This window comes from Eupeodes corollae, chromosome 3 (assembly GCF_945859685.1).
Source record: "Eupeodes corollae chromosome 3, idEupCoro1.1, whole genome shotgun sequence".
Classification (NCBI taxonomy): Eukaryota; Metazoa; Arthropoda; class Insecta; order Diptera; family Syrphidae; genus Eupeodes; species Eupeodes corollae.
Genome location: NC_079149.1, coordinates 112015477 through 112032822, shown reverse-complemented (window position 1 = coordinate 112032822; position 17346 = coordinate 112015477). Strand labels below are relative to the sequence as shown.

At 26.6% G+C, this 17346-nt stretch overlaps 1 protein-coding gene across 27 annotated transcripts in view; it reads right to left on the bottom strand.

Moving 5' to 3' along the window:
• LOC129951805 (sodium/hydrogen exchanger 3) overlaps window positions 1-17346 on the bottom strand; it is a 103944-nt gene that overhangs the window by 9645 nt on the left and 76953 nt on the right. For 3 of the 27 annotated variants that reach the window (XM_056064128.1, XM_056064126.1, XM_056064134.1), the window contains exons 6-20: window positions 16551-16671; window positions 16347-16485; window positions 16029-16246; window positions 15658-15950; window positions 15465-15590; window positions 14902-15089; window positions 11706-11844; window positions 11087-11101; window positions 8667-8723; window positions 8519-8602; window positions 8289-8457; window positions 6499-6591; window positions 4286-4486; window positions 2564-2776; window positions 1308-1668 (exon numbers count right to left, since the gene is read on the bottom strand). In XM_056064128.1, the coding sequence (XP_055920103.1) occupies window positions 1308-1668; window positions 2564-2776; window positions 4286-4486; window positions 6499-6591; window positions 8289-8457; window positions 8519-8602; window positions 8667-8723; window positions 11087-11101; window positions 11706-11844; window positions 14902-15089; window positions 15465-15590; window positions 15658-15950; window positions 16029-16246; window positions 16347-16485; window positions 16551-16671 (2417 nt within the window). Of the gene's footprint in view, window positions 1-1307; window positions 1669-2563; window positions 2777-4285; window positions 4487-6498; window positions 6622-8288; window positions 8458-8518; window positions 8603-8666; window positions 8724-11086; window positions 11102-11705; window positions 11845-14901; window positions 15090-15464; window positions 15591-15657; window positions 15951-16028; window positions 16247-16346; window positions 16486-16550; window positions 16672-17346 lie in introns of all 27 variants that reach the window. The other 24 variants (XM_056064138.1, XM_056064143.1, XM_056064130.1 and 21 more) reach the window with 20 other exon arrangements.

Genomic DNA, 17346 nt, shown 5'->3' with positions numbered 1-17346 from the left:
CAAAATGCTGTTCCAATTATCATAAAGTTACCAGTTTTTGGCAACAGGAGGTTACCAAAATCAAATCGGTGGTGAAAAGAACGCTACAATTGCACAGCAAACCATGTCAAAAATACTTGCCGAAGTTTTGACTTCAATCGAAAGTGTCATAGGCCCGCTGATGATGAATTTTGAAATGAATGAGGAAGAGAAACGAATGTAAAAACGCTAGTTTTGGAAAAAATCACGAATTCCCGATGCATTGGGTTGGTAGATGGAACTAATATTCAACATTTTACTTACACTTTGCCAAAAAAAACTTCGCTCGCAAACTCATTTGATGTTGAGTAATTATTTTCGAATGTTTTGAATTCTACTTTCGAGTCCTCGTTTATTCAAAAGTTCATAAGAATATAGTTGGCACTACTACAACTATCCGATTCTCGTTGGTTCGAAAGTAATCAAATAGATACATAGTATCATTTTTTCGAATTCGAGCAATTTCGTTCTAGAAATGAGTTACATAGTAGGGCAGAGATTCTTTTGATAGAACATGGTCATTAAAATGAAGCTAACATTTCTAACTTACAAGTCGAGTCAATCTGGTATTCATTTTTTTTATTTCAATTGCACGATAATGAATAAGACAAATCAAATACTATTGTATTGGGTGCAAAAATAAGAAAAATATTTCTGAAAATGCAGATATATCTAAGATTTTATAAAAACATATGTCTAGCCTAATGTGCTTTTTGTTTACGGTCAAAATAAACGACAATTCACATAGAGTTTTTAACGCAAAGTCAGCTTTGACATAATTCAAACCTGGAAACATATATGTAGCTTTATATAAGTTCTACTTCTGATAACGCATGCCCGACTAAATTGATAAATACAAATTTATATTGTTTTTACCCCAATTAATGGGTAAATTTGATTTTTCAACACTAACGTTTAAGACTTTAAACGTTTTTAAGAAATTCACGAAAGTGAAGCAGCCTGCTTTATGTAATACCTAATCTTTTTTTTACTACATAATTAGAAAAATTCGATAAGCAAACCACAATTAAATTTAACAAAGAAGCAATATCATCATGCACATTATGCTCAATTAACAAACGTTTAATTTATTAATAACATTATAGTAAGAGGATAGAATTTGTTTATAAAATAATTGATAGATAAATCTTAAACCAAATGAAATATAATATAGATAGGTTCTAACTTAATAAAAAAAAAACATAAATAAAACATATATGTACATAAATAGAGCCTTAATAACCAAATTAAATTAATAAAAATAAAATTAAGATAAAAATTAAACTTACCCGCTCAACTCAAGCATAGACCCTCTTCTTATATTTCTTCGATGACTAGCTGTCACCGGAAACGGTCCCGAATGACCACTATCGGCTATACTAGCCCCCGATATTGATGCAGACCGTTTGTCTGATCTCGCAGCTCCACCAATTACCGCAATATTCTGTTGTTGTTGCTGTTGTGGCAAATTAAAAGGCACCAATCCACTAGTTAAGGCGGCTGCTAAAGATGGATCCGATCCAATTGGTATTTCACTGAGATCGACAACAAGAGGAACGGGCTTGGGGGCAGTTCCACTTCCTGAACCAGAGCTTTCGCGTCGAAAGAAACCTATTACAGATTTAGCCTGTTTAGGTTTTGAAAGTCCACCTTTTTTTGTATAAGGTTTTTTTTTGTTTTGTTTTTTTTTTTTTTTATTTTTAATTTTAATTTTTTAAGTTAGGTTTTTATTATTTGATGTCCGATGTATGCATTTTTTAAAAGTTGTATGAGTGAACGGGTTGCAGTTGTGTTGATTTGGGTTAAGTTTTTTTTTAATTTTTTTAAAATTTGTATTGGGGGAGGAAGTGGTACCAAACATTGCATCACATATAGAGAGAAGAAGGAAGAAAAAAAATAAAAGAAAATAAATACAAACTGAGCATTACATTTATATATATTTAAATATATATTTAAAGCGCAAGCATGTTTTAGCCTATACAAATTTGAAGTTAAAGAAAAAAAACACAGATACGTATATTTATTTTAAATATATATGGGAGAGAGCAGATGCAGACTGAATGATAAATAAAAGTAAATGGTATTGTTGATATTTAATCAGGTGTTAATTTTCGATTCGAATTAAGATACATTTTTAAATTTTCTTTTTTATTTACATGACGAAAGGGTGGTTTTTTTATAGTATATAGAATTATAGCAACCTATAGTTTGTAAGTATTGGTGTCAAATACATGAACATCAATAATATAATACTAATTTCAAATTTTGAAGTGTCTGAAGAGGTTTTATTAAACAACCCACAAAATATAATATACAACAACTATATCACATGCTTTTCAATGTTCCAATTTTGTAAATTAAAATTGCACACAATTTTTAAACAAATAATTTAATATATAAAATAAAAAATCTAGATATACTCGTACATACAATATACATAGGTACATAGTATGTCTTTGTCTATATATACATAATTTAGTGCTTTTGTTAATAAATTATTTCAACTTAATAAATCTTGTGTTTTTTTAGCATAAGAATAATTTACCTAGAAACGTGGCACTAGGTGAATTGTATGCCAAGTATTCCTTATTTGATGCCCATGCTGGAAATTCATTTTGTTGAACAGCATCTGATTCTTCGTCCTCTTCACGTTTCCATGGCAGTTGGGATTCGGTGGCTGTTGGTGTGGCAACACGTCGTTCACAATCAGAATCACGAGATGCATTACGTTCTTCTTCGACAATCACATTTTCTGCAACTAATTTAAAGAAAAAAAAAATATATATTAATTTAAAGTAAAATGCAATAACAAAAAGTTTAAATTCATTTAAAAATTTATATAGAAAAAGAAACTACAAATAAAATTTCTAGAAATAAATTATGGCATGCAAGAAAAAAGAGACAGTACGATTTTGTTGAACAATATGCTGAAAAGTATTTTACCCAATTAAAATAATTTTTAAATTATGCAATTTTTTTACACTTAGGTACCATTACTTACCAATTGAACCAATACGCATTTTCATTCATTCAAAAGAAGTTAAAAGAAATCTACAAATTAAATTTACTATCTTTTTTTTTCCAAACAAATGAGCTGAGAATAAGAACTCTTGTAAGAATATTTGTTGACAAAAAAAAACCAAAGCTAGAAGTTATTTAATTTTTTGTATGAAACAAAAGAGCTGAGACACGAACTTTTTTTTTTTTATATTTTTTTTTTGAAACAAAAGAGCAGGGAAAGCGAACTTTTATATTTTTATTTATCAAACAAAAGATAACAGTTTTTTCTGGTCATCATATATTTTGAATAGTTTTTCACATGCTCGAATGCACATATTTGCACATTAAGTAATTTCGCCTTGAGTCCATCTGACATCATTTGTCCCTCAACATTTTTTTTCCTCTTTCGAACAAATGTGTTTTTGAAATTTACAGGTACCATTTCAAAATACATTCTAATGAAATTGTTTAAGGCGTTTTTAGAGCACCAAGTCAATCCATAATTTTTCCAAGATTGTTTGTTTTTAAATTAAAACAATTCAGCAATTAACAACATCGTACACAATTAATAAAGAAATCATGCAGCATGCAAATAAACACATTTCAAAAAACATTTCGCATTCGTTTGTTAAAGCGATAGATAATTAGAATTTAGAAAAAAAACGAAATTTCTGATTTTATTGAAGTAAACAATTTAAGAAGTAAAATCTTTAAATAGGACCTAAACAGGCATATTCAACATAACAAGAACATACAAAATTAAACAAATTAGAAAAAAAAATAACAAATAAAATAAAAATTTAAACAGTCAGTTAAAATTCTATAAAATGTCATTATTTTAACATATCGGCTATTGTAGTTTAGTGCTTGGTCATGGAAAGAATAATAACAATTGATGTGTTTCATAATGTTGGCCTATGTCACAATGTGTGTGTTGTGTGTAAAATATTATTTGAATACAAATTAACGGGACAGCCAATATTTAACAAAATTAATGATTTTTTGTTGTAAATTTAAAAGAACTAGCTATTTTTTTTATTAAAATTATAAATTATCTATATTTTTGCGTATACCAGCGAACTAATTATCATTAAATGAAAAAATGATAAACTATTTTAGCACATACTATTTAGGAAAAAAAAATAAAAGGTAAGACAAAATTAATTAAAACAAAAAAAAACAACTAAATATTTTTATTTAAAATCACTTAATTTCTTTCATTGAAAAAAAAAATATTAAAGAGTTTTATGCGATAAATCTTCTTTACCAATACTTTGAGAGGATCTCTCTCTACGCCACGGTAGTATTAATTCGGCCGCAGTTGGACCAATATCAGGTGTGATAATTTTCTCAGGACTTTCACTCTTGGATGCATAATGCTTAACTATTCTTGCTTTGGATGAATCAAAGCCTGGTAGGCTTGTGATATGCGCTATCAATGAATTATTATTCGCAAGATCTGAGTCCGCTGTGGGTTGGTTTGTAGGTAGGTAGGTATGTAAATATTTATTTGTTTTAAATATGTATTGTCATTTTGTTCAAAAAAAATATTATGACAATGGTTTTATTTGAAAAAATATTGTTGTTTAATGTGTGTGGTTATTTTTTTTTTGATTTTTGGTAAAAGAAGTTAAAAAAGTGTAGGAAGAAAGAGAGGAAAAAACGCAAACAAAATGTATTTTTTAATTAGGGGTTTATTGATATGCATTGAACAAAGTGGTAGTTCATTCAAAACGTTTATTTTTTTGTTGGTATTGAATTCAAACTAAATATTTCTAATAAAATAAAATAATCTAAGAAAATTATATTAAATGTATAAAATGTATGCATAAATCTTTTATTATATTTACAAAGAACAATGTTTTCTAAATTATATAAGCATTATTGATATTATTATTGAAAGCATTTTGTTATTATAAATTTAGACATTTAAGCGAAATAAAATTTAATTGGGAAGCAAATGAGAATATTTATATTTTTTAACGACTGAGAGTTATAATATATATAGCCTACCTACCTTCTATAGAACACCTACCTAAATTGATCACCTACTTTAACAAAAAAAAACTTACAATTGACGATGAGTGACATAAAGTATGTTTTAAAAAATAATATCAATGCTTTAAGATAAAATAAAGATAAAATTTAAAATTTTCGAGAAATGTATGATTTAATTACTGAATGTGCACTCTTGCAGTTTTGAAAATGTAATCTTCAAAGGAATGTGTTTTCACTTAACGATCTAAGATCAACAGTCACAAATTATAAAGTTCTGCATTGGATAATTTGTACCCTATTTCACATTTTTTTTTGAAAATATACTAATGAAATAGTAACTAAGATGTATAATACATTATTTGTAAACTATTTTTACTTTATTTAATAATTTTTAAAGTCTTATTTTTAATTTTAACATTAGCGATTAAGTACATATCGTACATCATCAATTTTAGGAAGTTGTTTTATTGTTTAAGTTGTCTGACCTACAAAGCGTGTTTTGTGTACACTTTAAATTTATTTTAAATAACAAATAATTGTTTTTCATTTTGAGAAAGCTCTGCTTTAAAATATTTTTTGTTTAACTCCGTCTAAAATTTATCATAACTTTGTTTAATTGATTTTATTAACAAAGCAACTACTCGTTTAGCATTTTTTTAAAAATACATTTATAATATTAACGATACATTATTTTTAAAAGCTTTAAATATTTGATTAATCCAGCGTATATATATTGCTATTAATTTTCTTTAAAATGTGGCAATAAACATTTTGTTAATAACGAAAATTTGAATTTTGGTTTAAAGCAAAGCATTTATAAAAATATGTTATTGGTTATGTCCAAACTAAGTAATTTGTTAAGAAAAATGTACAATTGAAAAACTGTCCTCACAATATTTGTATTTGTACCTAGCTTTGATTATAGTTAAAAGTTGTCTGTGTATTTAATTTATATTCAATTTGATTTAGAAAATGTCACAAAATAAAACAAACCAAAACAAATATGTAATACAAACAAATAGACAAAAGAAAATAATAAATTATAAAATATGAGTTAATGCTTTGTTATGCATGGTGATATAAAATATTATAATAAGAAAACATAAGTTTATAACTTATGAGATTCACTTTATCAATATTAAGACTCAAAATCACACAAAATTTGTATTATTTATGTTTTGATATATTCAAAAAAAATAACAAAATATTTATAATTTTGCACTATAATTGTATTTAATTTAATTGTTAAACACAACAAAAAACACTGAATAGTAGGTATCTATATTTTGTATGAAGAGAAAGTTAATAATAAAGATTATACATAATCTCAAAGATGTAAAGATTTAGGTTATAATAATGTTTATAATGAAGAATATAAGGAAAAAAATACAACAAAGTATATATTATTATAATGACATGATAAGAAATTAAAAACCAAATAAAAATAAATGAAATATTGTATTTTGTATGTTATCTACTTACGTGAAGATTTTGCAGTAAATGTAAGACCTTCTTCCCAATCATCGCCAGCTTCATTAATGGTGACTTCAGTTTGTTTCGGAGGATATTCTTCTGCTGATTCATTTAGGACTTCATTAATGTAATCTAATTTAATTTTAATATTAACGAAAAACAATGATGATAAATGAGAGATGTGATTAATGGCTTTGCCCCATAAGCATCCAAATTTGGATTTTTGTTTTTTAATTAATTCATTCATTTCATCAAAATTACTTTTTTTGATAGTATTAATTATGTTTTTTTAATTTAAAGTTTGCAAAAATATTTTGTTAAAAATAATATTATTGCCACGTTATTAAATTAATTATTTTTTTATATAGCAGGAAGCAATGAAGCTATGATTAAGTTGTTTGAAGGTACTCACAAATAACTCTCAGAAATAGGTTGATGATATTTTAAATCATGCAATTATTATTATTTGCAAAAGATTTGAAAAGGTATATATATGTTAATATTCATGGTACAGAAACTTTTGCATTCGTAAAAAAAAACATAGACAGATAAATTAAATCAAGATTAAAAAGGGAAAGAAGTTAACAAGTGCTTAAAAATTTAACAGAAATAAAAGTTTTTTTTTGTTAGCAAAGTTATTGGTATGTTTATTTATATACCTACGTTGTTTTTAGTTGTCAAATGGATTAATGGAATAAATGTATGAAAAATATTTCATGTTAAGTGTGTATGATTCATTCAGGAAAAGTATTTTTTTAGTATTTTACTAAAGTTTATTGTTATTAACAGATTGGGGATAGCTTTTGATTAAAATGCTGTAGAATAGATTAGAGTCTCAGCAAACAATTTGAGAATTTTCATCTTTATTTTGGTGTAATTTAAAAATTTTAAGAGAAGCAAATCAACAAGTGGATTGAATATTAAGATATAAAATACCAATACAGATATGTAATATCAATCTTGGAAGTAAAAAGTTTGTTTTCACAAATAAATAAAAGTCCAATCTCAACTGAAAGAACTCATATTTGTAGTTAGGATTTTCGGCAGGCGGTAGTGCAATACCAATACAGATATGTAATATCAATCTTGGAAGTAAAAAGTTTGTTTTCACAAATAAATACAAGTCCAATCTCAACTGAAAGAACTCATATTTGTAGTTAGGATTTTCGGCAGACGGTAGTGCAGTACTACAAATCAATTATGTGCACTTTTTATTACACAAATGATTAAAAAAAGAAAGAAAATTCAAAATTGGTATTAGTTAAATTAGAAAATAGTTTTGAGGTCGAATATAGTATATTTACATTTCAAATGATTTAACAAAATCATGTAAATAAAAGTAACCCCGTTGAGAGAGTCCTTAAAAAGTATCATCTTAGTCTTTTAAATGCAAGTGTTTGACTAAAGAATGAAGGTGTTTTCCTAGAAGTGACCTAGATACAAATGATACTTTTAGCTACACATGCTTCTATGTGTGAATAGATGAGGTTTTTAGAAGTCAGTATTTTCTACACGTTTTAATTGTTTATTATATTTTTTTTTTCAACATAAACTAAAGGACAGTAGATATACGGATGTTCAACAAAACTAGGAGACCTAATTAAAATTTGGATACATTTTCTTTGAAATATTCATGCAAAAACTTCGGTGTACCTACTAATTATTACAAAATTAATTTTAAATTCATATTTATTTTCTTTTATAATTTTCAAATCTTACTATTAATTTTAATCTTCATCATCATTGCATTAATTCAGTGCATGTTTTTTTTTGCTTAATTTGTGAATCAATCAAATTACCTATTTCTAATCTACGATATTTGTTAAGTGATTTGTGAGAATGTTTTCTGATTAGTTTTTTGCGTAAAAGAGGTTCATTCGTATTCGTACCATGCGACAATTGTTTAGCTGTTCCATTTTGTTGAAAATCAGTAAATGAGACGTGATTTTGTTTGACACCATCTTGTTGCTATAAATAAAAATATTTTTCTTTAGAATAAATTAATTTGAGAAAATAATTCATGAAATACCTTGTTTTTATCTCTTTTACTTCGTTTATGGTGTTGCCGGTCTTTAAACATACGTCGGAAGTTCATTTGCAGTTTATAGTTGACCTTAATCAAAACGAAATTTTATTAAATTTATGATTTTCTTCATCAATATTTATTTAAGGCTTACCTGTGTAGACAGATCTCTATCATCGACTGCATGTCTGCTATAGCTTAGACGACGATGCTGTAAAAAGTTTATACAAACAAATATTATTAAATGATATGCAGAAATTGACATAAAATTAATCACAAAACAATTAAAAAAAAATATTAAATAAAAAGAAAACCCAAAATGTAAAGAAATCAAATAAATCACTTCAATATTAAATGATTTTTTGGGATGGACAAAATTTTACGGTTTGACAACAGGTAAATAAAGTGCAATAATATATTTAATATATTTATAATAAAAAAAACTAAGTTAAGCAACGTGATGCAACAAAATCCATAATAAACTAACTTTTTATAAATATAGAAATTCAAATATAATAATGACAAAAAAAAAAACAAAGTTTAAACTTAATTTAAATAAACGCATTAACTAATATTATTTTTTTTTAAATGAATGATGCATATATTCGCGATTTCTATTTTTTAGTTGATTGAATATTTTAAGCTTTCAAGTTTATGTTTTATTTAATTTTTTTTTAAATTTAAAATATGAACTTTTAAGTGTATTTTTTATAGTTATAACAATTATTTGATTTTTTTTTAATTAATACACATTTAAGAAAACATTAAGATATTTTCAACACAAAACAACATTTATAATATAAAGGAGTCAAACACTTTATTTCTATGACCGTTCTATGGTCCACGATTTTTGTTTATGCTTATTTTTTAACATAGCCTTAGAGGTCAAAGATAAACGTTAAATCATATTTTGAAGAAATGTATTTCATTTTATAAAATGTCAAAGATAAAGGTTAAATCATATTTTGAAGAAATGTATTTCATTTTATAAAATGACTTATAGTATACCAATCCAACATAGTAAAGGTGAGCTTAAGGCAGGATTTGTTTAAGTTACGGGCAAAAGCCTTGTGAGATCTAAGAAGAGTCCAATGTGTCGTTAAGAAAAAGACACAATTTTAATTAAATCAGAATAATTAAGTACTGTTTTTTAGTAATTCATGTCGTAGAGTTCCGATTATCATAAATAACATACATCAGGCTTACTAAATGATTTAAACGGTTATATTGATTCAAAAATGCGAACATTGACTTAAGTTATCTGGCAAAGCCTTTTTCCTTTTTTGCGTTCAAGTAAAAAATATTTTACAACATCGATTAAATTAAGAACAAAAATAATAATTATAGATTATAATAGTTAGTTCGTATAAATATTATTGACTTGTGTATATGAACTCGAAAAAAAACCGTAAATTTGCATGCTTATATAAATTTAAGAAGCATAATTTCGCCTGCTATAATTTGACTTATTATGCCATTTCTTGTTTTAACTACTTTAATGATAGTAGTAGTTTTTTTTTTTTTGAATTATGGTAATGAATTTATTTCAAAATTAAGTCACACCCAAAACGTTGTTATACGATTTAGTAAAGGTTTAATACAACTACGCATATATAAACCAAACTTATTATTACCCTCATGAGATAAAGAAAAAGGTTTTGATTTACTTTTACAAATGAAAATGAAGAATCAAAAAGGGTTTACTTAAGTGATTACTTTGTGATAATTTTTTTAAGGGAGAATAGGTTTTCGTGAATCTTAAAAATAATTAAGAAATAAGCATTAATGTGCTTTTTTTATACTACTATTCTGCCAAAAATAAATGTTTCAAAATGTAAGCGTTATTAGTTAAACTACTTCGTTCATTTACAATGAAAGTAGGATTTGTAATATTGACGTTTTTTTAAAAAAATATGAGGTTTCACTAGAAAACTAGCTTTGTAATTGCAGATTGACCTTCTGTTGAAATTTTAGATATTATAAAATCAAGTGAAACAAAAATTAATTACAATCAAAATGAAGGGAAACATTTTGAAATGTGTCTGAAATATAATTAGTGACTCTTTCAGAAACCTTCTTATAAAGTCCTTTTTAGTATGAATTTAAATTTATCTTACATATTAAGAAAGTGATATGTATGTGACAATTGGAAAATATTAGGAAATGTCTTACGACATCTCAAGACGAATTGTATGAACTTTTTTTAATAGCAATTTATTAATAGCGATATTAAAATTAATATTTTTGTGCATATCTAAAATAATATTTGAACAAATGCAAAAACCGAAAAAATTAGCGTTTATAGTTGTTATTCAAACAAATTATAGGTACATATTAATCGAATTAAATATTAATGAAAATTTGGTATTTATAATAATGTTACAATTTATTTAAAAATAAAAAAAAAATTGATATTATTACCTACAATTTTATATGATTTTTACGTTAAAATTTGTTTGTTAAGACAAGAAAGTTTTACAAAGGCAGGTTATATATATATAAATACACATACACAAATTTATTAATAAAAATTGAAAAAAAAACATTAATTATCATAATCCAATTATTGCCTACCATTGCCATTGAAGCCTGATATTGTTTATTGTTGAATACATATTTTTATTTATGTTTGTTCAATTTTTTTGTTCATGTTTGATTTTTTTTTTTGGAATTTACGATTTGTTTTTAAAAATTTATAAGAATTGAATAAGCCAATTTTCAACCAATTCGATTTGAAACATGTTCATGTTTTATTGATGTTTTAATAGAAACAAAAAAATGGGAAGAGACAAATAAAATATATATATTTTTATTAATATCTATTTAAAAGCGGTATCTAATAGAAAATATATATTAAAATTATAAATTTGTATGAATTTAATTAAAACTATAAATGATTATTAAATTTATAAGCACATGATTTTTTTTTTTGAAGTGTAGTGACATTGATGGTATTTTTTTCTGTACAGTTTTTGTTGGATTGTTCTTTAAGCAAATTCCGATTAATTTTGTATTTTTTCGTATTGAATTTTATATTGGAATAAATATATATATGTATGTACATGAAATAATGACAATTTTCTGGTATTTTATTGAAAATTGTTTGTGTATTTTTAAATCATAAAAACTTTTGTCTAGAAAAAATTAAAATAAAATAATCTAAATCAATAAAAAACGAATTAAAAAAACTCACCCTTCTATATGGTTTTAATTCTTCGGCAAGTAAATGATGAATTCTTGCATCAGTTAAATCTTTTTTGGACGGATTATAGTCCAGTTCATGCATATCCAGATTGCGAGAGCATGTATTTTCTAGATTGGTTAAACTAGGACTAGAAAGGTAGTTGATAAGTTTTAAGTTAAATTCAAAGGATATGTAAATTAAGTTTGGACTTCTAACGTTTTTATTTTTTTTTACCAATTGTTCTTGTTTGCTTTTCTACAGTAATGAGTAGGACCAATTTTGGGAGAAAGAAAAATTATATTTTTGAACTTTTAGAAGCCCAATTTTTGAGAACCACAAACCAAGACAACTATAAACTAGAACGAGAACAACACAAACGTATACGACAACTTTGTCGGTAAACGAATTTTAAGTGCAGTGCATCGTCGTTATTTATATTCTTTTTCATTTTGTTTATTTTGTTTTTGTGATAGAGAAAAAACCTTTGTTTTCTACATAGAAAATAGTTAGAAGGAAATATTTTATATAATATGATAAGATTTGTTATAAAACTAAAAATTTTAAATAATAATTTAATTTAATATAAAAAAACTATATATTTAAACGTAAACGTTAAAATTATAAAACTTTAAACATTAAAATTTGAAACTATATTCTCCATTCCAGTCAAAAAAAAATATTTTTGTATTGCTCTAGAAGAGAAGGATACCCACATAGAACCGTTATTTTGTTTTTAATTTTTCTCAAGAACAAATAAAACGATTTAATTATTTTTTTCTACACGAGCTCTTAAGGGCCTTGCACATGAGAGCGAACAACGAATGGATGAACAATAGTGATCTTACATATTTCAAAAAGTCAATTTCGAAATGTGTCAATGATTGAAAAGTAAAATACCGTTTTGCGATGAAGATGAAGATTGTTTATGATTTACGTTGTTTTTAGCTGGACATAAATTTAGCCCGTTTTGCAATCAAAGAGTGTACTTTTAATTTTTGTGTTTTTTTTTTTTTAAACAAATTAATAATTTTTGTGGTAATTAAATATTCCTTTAATGATCTATATTAAAAAAAATTAAAAAAAGTTAATTAGTCATGGCAAAAGAAAATGGTGCTCAAAGGAAAAAAAGAAGTCTTATCTTGAAAATGAAGTCAAATGGGCGAACGGTAACAGACATTTCTAAGTAGTTGGAATACTTCAGGAAGCTGGTTTATAATGCCCTTCGTCTTGTCAAAAAGTTTGGAGCGATTGAAAACGTTAAACAAAACCCCCTGGGCAGAAAGACAACTACAAATGAAGATAGAATTATTTATAGGTTATCGACCAAGGGTCCGTTTAAGACCTCCAGTGCCATTCGTAGTGGGCTTTCAACGAACTATGGAGTAAATGTTTCTTCAAGGACCATAAGACGCCGATTAAATGAAACAATCTACGTAGGTGCGTTGCTTAGAGATAACCGCTTGTATCAAAAAACTCTGAAATCTATGTTACAGTTTGCCAAAGCTCACCTAGACAAACCAATTAGTTTTTGTAAAAACGTGTTCTGGAGCGATGAATCCAAATTCTGTCGGTTCGGATCCGATGGGAAAAGATATGTATGGCGTCCAAAAAACAGGGAATATGATCCAAGGTACACCATTAAGACGATGAAACACGGTGGATGTAGCGTTACGGTCTGGGCTGCTTTTTCATGGCACGGCGGCGTTGGCCCCATTGTAAAAATGGACCAGAATGTGTACAGAGATATCCTGTTGGATCATATGATACGCTACGCAGAAGACAACTTGCCGTTATTATGGCGCTTCATGCACGACAACGACCCTAAACACACTTCAAAGTTAGTGATGTTTCTACATTCCATACTTTTTTCTTCTTACAGATGTTAAACATATTTGATGAAGTACTATGAAAACATAGTGCTACATATGTATATGTAATGTAAATAAAATATAACTTGTTTTTATTTTCTTTAACAAATGTGCTAAATTCTTGTCCACCTCTGTATGTTAGGATGATAAAAATTGCATTTTGTTTTCTAAAACAAGACAATTTTGTCAAAATTATATTTTATTTCTTGAAAAGGGTAATTATAAATTGACAATTCGTCGCTGTCTGCGAATAGAAATAAAGCTCAAAAGTCAAAATATGCGAGCATCCACAGTTCGTAGCTCATGTGCAAGATGCTTTATACTGTCTGAATAATATTTGATGATCAAAAATGTCATTGCATTTATTTTCGATTTTTAAAAGAATATTAAAAATCTTTTAATTCGTAATTAATTTTTTTTTTACGAAATTGAAATGTAAAGCGTATATAAATAAGCTCTAAATAACTGCACACTAAAAGTCTTTTTGAACACCTTGAAAATTAAGTTTTTTTTTGAGATATCAAATGTCATTTAAATTTTTAAAAACAAGCTTTTTTGGATGTACATTTTTAAATCTTAAAATTCAGAAATATTTTTAAACAGACTCCTTAGATACATGAACAAGTTCGTGCGATCTAGTCGTGCATTTTATTGTTCTTTGAATAGAGTAGCAATTTTCGGATATGTAAATGATTTGTTTTCAGATGAAAAAAAGAGTGCAGTTAACTACATATCAAAGAATGCTCATGTATAAGTGAATAAATTACTATTTCAAAAATAAATCTATTAGCAGATACATTTTCGAATAAAATAAAATATTTCATAAATTATAGTTTTTCCATATTGATAATCTGAAAACAAGTTTGAATATTTTTAAGTAGTTGAATATTTGCATCATATTTTTTATAAAATTTATAATTGAATTTTAACTGTGTAAGTTTAATTTTTTAAACAAATTAATGGTTAAGTATGACAGAAGTGATATGACTAAATGAAGTGCATTGTTAAGATAATTATTTATAGATTTTCAATAAAGTGTTAAGCTATTAAGAATAAGATTATCTAACCAATATTATCAAATTCTAACTACATGCTATATAATAACTTTTAGTTGCTCTTGAATTTGGTGGTTTTTAAACTAACTAAACTTAATTACTGTAATGAAAAAAAAGTAATAATTTGCAAAGCCTGAACATTTACAATTATTGTGTTCAAACATTTACATAAATACAAAAATAAATAATTAATTGCATTGATTTTTTTTTTTTGAAATGTTAAATCATTTCTAAAATTGTACATGCACTTTCCAAAAACAAATTGACGAAAAATTCGTTTACCAAGTCGGAAACAACGTCGGCGGCGCCCACCTTCCACCTATACAATTACTGGTGTAATTCCTAAATAGTGCACTCATCGATTCGGTTCCAGATATTTGACCAATTGTTGAAGGATTTCGCCTCATAACTTCCATAGCATCACGCATTGTTAATTTTGAATAAGTTTCGATAATTTTTGGTTCAGCACCCTAAAACAATTAAATATTATTATTTTAAAACAATTTTGACGACATTAGAAAACATGAAAGATTAAAAAAACAGAAGTTCACCGAATAATAAATATGTAATTGAGTTTTTTTTTGTTCTTCTTTATAATCCTTCTTCATTTTCGAAATCTTTTATTAATTTTCTTTTTGAAACTTTTGATGGTGACTTTGATGGTAGCATTTGAATATTCATTATGTCTTGCAAATAAGCCGAATGCATTCTTTGTTCGATTGAATGTTCAATATATTGTAATGGTATATTGTCAAAAAATTGCAAACTTATTTCACGTGGCATCTTAATTTCAGTAATTCATGAAAATCATATCACATCATTTTTGTTTTGTAAGTATAACTTACCTTTAAATCTCTTATCAAAAGTGGACGAATGAATCGGTTGTCAAATCGTTTGAATTTATCCCTCACATTGTAGTTACCAGTCTTTCCAACTATGTCTTCTATTCCAGCCATCAAATGATCCATGAACTATAACAAAATATTCATGAGTACTTCTGTATATATGTAAGATTCAGTAATGGATTGAAATAGTTACCCTTTCATGTATCCTTTCATTCATTGTGGGTTTCTTCTTATTTGCACGTTTTACATTTAAAAATTTCACCAAAGGCTTTATTGTAATACCTTGTAGGAAGACAGTAAAATAGATAACCGCTATTGTTGTTGTCACAAACATTGCTTTCTGTTTGACGTGGGCCTCATCGATTAGCAGCACCAATGCAAATGCTACAGCTCCTCGAAGGCCACCATATGACATGACAAATTGATCAACATTTGACAATTTATGAAGACGGAATCTATTCGCCATAGCAACGAGGATGACAACTCCTTAAATTTATTAAAAAGTTTATGATAAATTAGTACAAATATGTGATTATAAAAGATAAATTAACAATCAAACTTTACCAATTACACGGAAAAATGAACAAAACAAGATTGTCAATAGAACGAATACTGTATTCCAAACATGGTCATTATTTACAGTGGCCACACCCAAAAACATGAAGATAATTGTTTCTGAAGAACTTGATAACATTTTCAAAGCATATTTAACAGTTGTGTGCGATTTTTGTGATATATTCGATTCCACATAATTTTTCATTGTTATTCCACAAAATGTGATGCTGGAAATTTAAGTAAGTCAATTTTTATTAATATAATATTTTAACAAATTCAATTTACTGTTAAAAAAGGGGTTACAATCAATTTAAATATCATACTTACGACATTATACCACTCATATGGAATATCTCCGCATTGAGATATGCTAAATAAGCCATTACGAATATAAATATGGGTTCGATAACTCGAACGTGATCTGTAAATCTGGTTACTAGTCCTGTAAGGACTCCCCAAATTACTCCTGCAAAAAATGAAACATTATAAATTAAGATGATTTAATTGAAATTGAATGCAACAATTTTTAACCTATAAAAGTTCCGCCTAAGGCAACAATAAAAAACGATGCAACGCCACCTAATATATCAGAAACGATTATATTTTTGATGCCAATTTCATTATAGACTTCCATCATATGATACATGACAACCTGCAAGAAATAATTTTTATTAATTATTAAGTTTGTTAAAAAGACCGTAACGAACATTCACTTTGAATGAGACTTTTAAAACATAAGGTAAATTAAGAATACTGTTGAAATGAATGTGGGATTGGCCAAACCTCGACACATCACCCTACTCCAACAGACGAACGAGAACCGCAACCGACCACTTAATAAACGGACAGACATAACAAAAGAGAATTAGCGTCCCTTCTATTTCTAATTTTCTATCCTTTCGTATTCTGTCTGTATACTGTATATAGTGTCAGCAGGAGAGAGCACAAATAGTCGTCACGCATTCGCAATCCATCCGTGAAGAGGATAAGACGCTTCGAAGTTTTTGCTCTGTTTAAAGTTATTAATTAAAGTACAATCTATTTCATTAAATATAAATTAGAGTTTTATTTAAGTAAAATAAAGAACCCCTAGACAGAAGGAGCTTGCTCTGGAAAAAGTTTGGCTAAGCCTTTGCAGATTCTTGCAACTTTGTATAAACCTATTTCTTTAAAATTTACTTATTTTCATTAATGAGTTAATAACGAATTCAGTCAGAATTTAGGGAAAATCCACCTGTTTAATTTATAGAAAAGGCTTTAAAATTGGGTTAGTAGATTATTTAAATTAAATATTTAATTTATTTTAAAGCATTTTCCAAATTCAATT